We start from the raw sequence: 8065 nt of genomic DNA, 5'->3' as shown, positions 1-8065 counted from the left end.
TTATGTTTTATTTATATTCCTGCAGAACTAATGTGGGGTCGCCTTTATATATTTATATTTATATATTTGATCCTTTATATTGAACACTCAATATTTCATCTACATTCAATACTTTCTTTCATGGTGCCATCCATTTTTATTTTATTTTATTTTATATTGTATATTATTTTATATATTCCATATTCTATACCCCACATTAGTTCTGCAGGAATATAAATAAAACATAAAAAACAGACAGTGTTGGAACTCTTTTAAACAAAATAATATATATATATATATATATATACCAGCTGAAAATCCGCACTCCGTGTGGACTTTTAAGCTAGCTCCTGCAGAGGGCTAATAAGGCCTGTGGCCCAAAACTAAAGAGAGCAATAATAATAAAGCATTTATTGGTACCCTACCAATATGGTATTACTTTAAATTCAGTTTAAATGAAAAACTTATAAGTTCACAAATGTTTGGAATTCTTTTAAAATTTGGATTTTCGACAGTTAGCATACAACAAATACTCATTCAGACCTGATCCCAATGCTGGATGTTCAAGAACCAAATGAAAAACATTTCCAATCCCTGGATCATTCTAATTCCAAAAAAGTATGTCTATGTAGAGCAAATGTAGACTGAGATACAAGGGTCCTAGACAGAAATTCCTGTTACCTTACTTGAAACAAGTGAGGGTTGGTGACAAGAAAAGCATCCATCATCATCATCATTTAACATCTGCTTTCCATGCTGGCATGTGTTGGACAGGAGCTGGTAAGCTGTAGAGCTGCACCAGGCTCTGATTGTTTGTTTTAGCATGGTTTGAGAAACTGGATGCCTTTCCTAATGCCAACCACTTTACAGAGTGTTTTTTTTTATGTGGCACCAGCAAAGAAAATCTGTCATGACAAATTTTCATCTGACCAGTAAAAGCATGGAAAAAAGACACTAAAATGGTGATGACAAAGACATCACAAAACTTTCATGAAGAGAAATAAATATAACTTTTAACGCTTTAGCTTTCAGATGACTGTCAAATGTAATGCTTCACATTGTTTTGAATTAATCATGCATTATCTCATAGCTTCAAGATTTCAATCATTTGCATTGTTTATTTTTTAGAATAATATTGTAGGATAGGTGAGAGACCCCATATATGGCCGATTCAAACATAAAAGAAACTATTTTGGACAGATATGGCTGATTTCAATGCTAACAGGTTAAAGTAAAAAAAAATCAACTGCTATCATCATCATTGTTTAACGTCCGCTTTCCATGCTAGCATGGGTTGGACGATTTGACTGAGGACTGGTGTAACCGGATGGCTACACCAGGCTCCAATCTAATTTGGCAGAGTTTCTACAGCTGGATGCCCTTCCTAACGCCAACCACTCAGAGAGTGTAGTGGGTGCTTTTACGTGTCACCCGCACGAAAACAGCCACGCTCGAAATGGTGTCTTTTATGTGCCACCCGCACAAGAGCCAGTCCAGGGGCACTGGCAACAATCTCGCTCCACAAATAAAATATATCAACAACATAACTAATCTTCTGACAAACTATAATGTTAAACATTTGTTTGAAAACTGAAAAAAATTCTCAACATAACTATTTATAAAATAAACAAAATCAACAGGTAGCAATTTTACTGAAAAGCTTCAAAACAAAATTTGACAGCACAGACTGGATGCTTTGTAAATTCATTTATTTGGATGAATTATCGGAGCTAATGGTTTATATCTCGTAGCACTGACTTCACAACTCTATTATTATTGTCATTATTTCATCAAGGACAGTTTTTTACTGCTATGCCAATCAGGCCTTTGTCAGTAGAACGAGTAAGCAAAACAGTCAAAACAATAACATGCAAGTGAGAGGAGCCAACCAAGTTGAAGGAACCAAAAAGAGAAAAATATTAATTGCTAAATGTAAAGTAATGACCGTAGTATTTAGAAGTCTAACCTGCTACCTTTAAATTACACAGCCACTGCCAAAAAAAATCTAGCACAGTTATTGGAAACTGAATTTTATTAAAGATCTTATACCTCCTGAATGAAATGACTGAAGACAGGTCTATATAACATGTATATCATGAGCTATTTATAACAAAGCTGGAATAAAGGTCAATACCAGAGATGAAATATTATACTGCATCATGAATACACATATATAATATGTTGCTTAAGAGAAACAACTGGAGGAAAGAGGATCTATAACAAACCTGCCGCATAGGTACACATTGACGATGGCGTATCGTGGTAGAGCCCTGGGTTTTGTGTATTTGACTTTGGACAGGTTTTTCCTATAGAAACAAAAAGAACGTTATGTATCACTAAGAGGAAACTCTCAAGAGAAACCAACCCAGATTATGATTTAAAAAATATAATGTACATAGAAAGGCATAGGACCAAGAAAATTACTGACAAACCCTTAGCTATGAAGAAAAAGAAATTATCTTATTTTATTTATTGCTTGTTAAATAAAATCAGTGACATAAAAAGGACTTAGTTGGAGCTGAAGACAGGAAATAACTAAAAGATGTCTTAAATAGTCAACTTTAGCCCAAGATCGTTAGAATAGCAAGGAAAACAAAAGCACACACGCAAGTAGCTCGGAGTGGGAAGTGAGACAAGATCGCAAAGCTAACCATCACAAAGTGAAAATGATAATAAACAAAAACACCTCTGCTATGATTAAGCGACAAAACAATTTGTATTTAGTCATAATGTCAATACTCCTATAATACTCTACAACTTCCACAACAACCAAAGTAAAAATATGCTGTTGACAGATATGATTCTTATAGAATTAGCAAAATTTTCTGACCATGGTAAAAATATGTTATTGAAAGATGTGACTCTACCAAGCTGGCAAAACTTCATAGTCAAGAGATGTGGGTCAATAGAAGTATCAAAACTACACAATCATGGTAAACCAACCACCCACCCCCAAAATAAATAAATAAATAAACAGAGTGTCAGATTTGAAACTAATTTAGGATTTCTAACTTTGAAACAAGCCTTAAAAATTTGGGGGAAGGGTTTACTTGAAAGGTGCTGTGATGTAGCTTATCTAATCCAAGACAAGAAAGATGAAAGGCAAAGCAGAAAGAACTTAGTAGATTTGAAATCGAAATGTAAAAAAATAAAAATAATAAAAAAAAGCAAACTGCCAAAACTAAGTTAACAAACCTTGTGTAAGGAACAGTATTACTGTCAATAAACCATCTCCTTTATTTAACTCAAAACTGAAATATGACCCTTTTCTTACCATATTTCTGAAATCCAACTTTGCTTCAATTAATTTTTAAAATAATGAACAATTCAATAAAATAATTTTGTCAACATTAAAGTGGGGCTTGCAACATGAATTAGCATGAAATTTTGATGAAAAATTTTAATTTAGATCACTTTAAAACAGAAAGTTTATGTCCTAGAACCAGGGGCAGTTTCAAGTTGTTTGGTAACAAAACAGTTAATAGCTTTAGAGCAATGTAACTATTTATTGTCAAAAGATACTGAACTTCTCAGAAATTTTTCCATATAAACAAATATGATTATATGGAGAAAACATTATAAACTCTGATATAATGAAGCAGGCAGTTTTAAAATGTTAATCTTTACCAAAGTAAGATGTTAAAGACATTAAAACCTCTGATTTATCTTAGCCTAAGTCAACAACAATGACTTCTGCATAGATACACAACCACACATTTTGAGAAAGGGGTGTAATTTGTCCCACCAACCTCCAATTGTGCAGGCATGGTTGTGTGATTAAGAAGTTTGCTTCAGGTTCAGACCCCTGTGTGGCACTCAGGTTGACTAAAGCCTTATGAATGGACTTGGTAGATGAAAACTGAAAGAATCCCATCGTGTATGTATGTCTCCTTGTCTCAACATTATGCGATAGTTGTAAATGACTGTCATACAAGCAGTGGCATTCATTTTTAATATTCAGCAAAAACATGCCTGGCCATGGGAAATAACTTATTTGGAAACAAAGGTTGGTAACGAGAAGGGCATCTGGCCATAAAATCTGCCTCGATAAACTTTGTTCTTTGCAAGCATGGAAAAAAGGATGTTAAAATGATGATGAACTGGTATTTGATCTTGTCAACCTCAAGAGAAATGAAAGAAAATTTCAACTCACAAGAAATCTAAAGCTAATATGGTATTTTATCTAATAAACTAGCAATTCTGTTAGTCCAGTACAACAATTTTTTTTTTTTAATTTTCAAGTAGATGCTGAGACAATTATTTGAAGCATATTCAAGGTTTTCCAGACATATATTTTACCAAAAATATAAACTTCAAAGAGGGGAAAAACTACATCGACCACGACAGTATTTTCGACTCAGAATGAGGTAGCCAACATCAGATACAGCAAAAGTATCTTCTTCTGAGCTCTTCTGAATCATCATAATGCTTTGTTTAAATTTACAGCAAATTTTTAGTAAAGTGGTCCAGTTGATTAACACAACTTCAATATCTAATACTGACTTTCTCTGACAGGAGTTATACTCAAAACTTTCAACCCTAGTGCTCAACTGGTACTTATTTTATCAACCCTGAAAGGATGAAAGACAAAGTCGATCTCTGCAGAATTTGAGCTCAGAACATAAAGATGGATAAAATGCTGCTAAGCACTTTGCCCAGTATGTTAGCAATTCTGCCAGCCTACCGCCTTAATAACTGAAATAATATTAGCCAAAAACTAATATAGTATGGCCTCAGCTGAACTAGAGATAAAAAAAATTTATATATAAAAAAAAAATGTTGCTGTGTATTCCAGGTGAGATCAGAACCTCAGGGCCACAGGGCACATTTTGACATGCAGTCTTTAATTGCATATGATTATATTGTACTCTTTTCACTGTCCAGTTTTTTTGGAAATGTCTCTTATGTGTCTTTAGCTGCAGGTCAACTATGATCAAGCAGGCTCAATGTATGATCAAATATTCCAAGCAGGAACCTCTCATCACTTTGAGGAATGTATAGGATTACATTATACAATGTGTTCTGTCTTTATAGAAGATAGTAGAATGTGATCGGAGAGAGATTTGGTCGCTAGTTCTTGCAGATCAAGCACCCATGAAGAGGCACTCTTGTTGGCCTGTCTGGAGAGCTTGTTAAGGACATGGGTATGTCGCCTTCACCCAGACTAATTGAATATATAAATACCATGGTCTTTCCCATCGTTAGACAATGTATGAGGGTTTTGCAATTTCTTGCTGAACAACCAAACAACTGATTTGCTTATAGTGATCAACTGCTTGTGTTCACATTAGCTCATTCTCTCCATCAAATCAACATTAACTGTACAAGTATGTGATATGCCACATGTCAGATGATGAAATGGTTGCAGAGCAACATGAAATGAAGTGTTTTGCTTAAGAACACAACACAAGGCTTGGTCTAGAAATCAAAACCACAATCTAGCAATTTTGAGTGCAACACCCTAACCACTAAGCCATATACCACATTTATATATATATGCGTATGTGTGTGTATATATATATATATATATATATATATGGAAGGCATAGAAAGCAGATATTAAACAATGATGATGATGATGATATATATATATAAAATATTTAAAATGACTGTGCTTAAGTAGTTTGCCTCCCAACCACACGTACATACATACATACACAGGGTGTCCCAAATGTCACTGATGGGTTTCAATTTTTAATAACTTCCTTAAGTTTACAAATAAATGCATGAAATTTTGATACAATATAAAGGACATAATGGAAATTAGTGTGCACAAGTCAAATTTTGCAACACAACTACATTACATATGAAAAATGACGTGGCTTAGATGGCAGCCATTTTCAGCTTCGCATGTCCGTGCTCTTTCCAAAAGTTGCACCATAACACCCTCAAGAGTTTCAGACCCCACTTTTCTGATTTCCCTATTGATGTTCTCCTTCAATTGCATCAGGATTTCTGTTTTGTTGATGTAAAGCCTCTCTTTCAGGAATCCCCACAAGAAAAAATCTGGGTTAGTCAAGTCTGGGACACGTGAACGCCATTCAAAGTAGACTTAACACATGGTTCCAGCAAGATGGAACAACTGCTCATACTGCAAGAGAAACAATGCAGTTGCTATGCCAGTGCTTTGGAGAGAGAATAATCTCCCGCTGTGGCAACATCAACTTGCCTTCACGTCCCCCAGACTTGACTAGCTCGGATTTTTTCTTGTGGGGTTTACATCAACAAACCGGAGACCCTGGTGCAACTGAAGGAGAACATCAATAGAGAAATCAGAGAAGTGGGGTCTGAAACTCTGGAGGGTGTTATGGTGCAAGTTTTGGAAAGAGCACGGTGGTGCGGAGGCGAAAATGGCTGCCATTTAAGCCATGTCATTTTTCATATGTAATGTAGTGGTATTGCAAAATTTGACTTGTGCACACTAATTTCCATTATGTCCTTTATATTGTATCAAAAGTTCGTGCATTTATTTGTAAACTTAAGGAAGTTATTAAGAAGTGAAACCCATCAGTGACTTTTGGGACACCCTATATATAAATATATATATGAAGTAACTGATCTGATTATCAAAGACTTACTTTACCAACCATCATTTCTTTAGCAACTTCTACTAATATTGCAATGGTTGAAGCTCCTCTGAACTAGCGAACACTAACCACTTCTATCAAATTCCACTTGTATCTCTTCACATCAAATCAACTGTAGGTATCACACCCTTAAATCCTATAATAAACACTCTAGTCAAGTTTTCTTCAATAAAACTACACCCCTATCAAACAACCCATAGTTTCCCACAATACATCATCAAATCAAGAGGTATTCAAGCCAAACATCAACCACAATGGAGAGTTCTGTAGCTGGTGGATAAACCTTCCAGAAATAGCAATAAATCTCCTTATACCATCATACCTTATCTTAAAGGCAGAAGGACATGTTGGATACCACAGGTATAGATACAATTATGATGCTTATTGTGCGTGCGTATATATATATATATATATATATATAAACTATACTATACATTCACGCATATATATATGTATATATGTGTGTGTGTATGTGTGTGTGTGTATATATATATATATATATATATATCCAATGTTTTGAATTTAAATTTAAGAGAGAGATTAGACGCTAATATCCATTATTAATGTAATTTATTCCTGTCAACATTTCTGTATAAAGCTATATTTGACCGTCAAATTTAAGTCAATAAGTTGCCTTACACGTATATATATATATATATATATACAGGGTGTCCACAAAGACTGGGTACATGGAGTAAATAAAATCATAACATAAACAATTAAATATAAGAAATAATTTCTTAAAGTATGTGTTAATCCTCATGTACCCAGACTTTGTGGACATCCTGTGTGTGTGTGTGTGTGTATATATATAAACTATACTATACATTCATATAGCCAGGATATACATATATATCCACCACTTCACATAATGGAAAGGCTGTGTTTCTGAAAAGTCATGCCATAACATGAAAACCTATTTTCCATTGACTTCAATGTGACATGAATGTCAGTGGAAACACACTGAAATAAGATTTTCTGAAATAATGGTTCTACAAGGAAGAGAGTGGGAGGGAGTCTGTGCACCAATGATATAATAGACACTGTACAGATAAGCTGTGTATATACATACAACTATGATATACCCTATACTGTAAGTAAATATATACATATAAATGTGTGTGTGTATATATATTTCATCATCATCGTTTAACGTCCGCTTTCCATGCTAGCATGGGTTGGACGATTTGACTGAGGACTGGCAAGCCAGAAGGCTGCACCAAGCCCCAATCTGATCTGGCAGAGTTTCTACAGCTGAATGCCCTTCCTAACGCCAAAAGAGCTATGTAGCCCCCAGTGAGAACATATATATAGAATGAATGAGGATAGCTGCGTGAAAAAGTGCCACTCCCTAACAGTTGAGGGAACCCGTGGAAGAGGTAGGCCCAGGAAGACCTGGGCTGAGGTGGTGAGGCAAGACCTTCGAACATTGGGCCTCACCGAGGCGATGACTACTGACCGAGACCTTTGGAAATGTGCTGTGCGTGAGAAGACCCGGC

General features: G+C 35.1%; 1 protein-coding gene across 2 annotated transcripts in view; it reads right to left on the bottom strand.

Moving 5' to 3' along the window:
• The window catches only part of LOC106876200 (uncharacterized), a 42877-nt gene that overhangs the window by 22078 nt on the left and 12734 nt on the right, over nucleotides 1-8065 (bottom strand). Inside the window, exon 4 of one of the 2 annotated variants that reach the window (XM_014924657.2) lies at nucleotides 2205-2285. The exons of the other annotated variant lie outside the window; for it this stretch is intronic. Coding sequence (XP_014780143.1) covers nucleotides 2205-2285 — 81 coding nt within the window. The remainder of the gene's footprint in view (nucleotides 1-2204; nucleotides 2286-8065) is intronic. 2 annotated transcript variants of the gene reach the window in all.

This window comes from Octopus bimaculoides, chromosome 9 (genome assembly GCF_001194135.2).
Source record: "Octopus bimaculoides isolate UCB-OBI-ISO-001 chromosome 9, ASM119413v2, whole genome shotgun sequence".
NCBI classification, from domain to species: domain Eukaryota; kingdom Metazoa; phylum Mollusca; class Cephalopoda; order Octopoda; family Octopodidae; genus Octopus; species Octopus bimaculoides.
The sequence above is the reverse complement of the archived record's forward strand: the minus strand, read 5'-3'. Positions and strand labels throughout refer to the sequence as shown.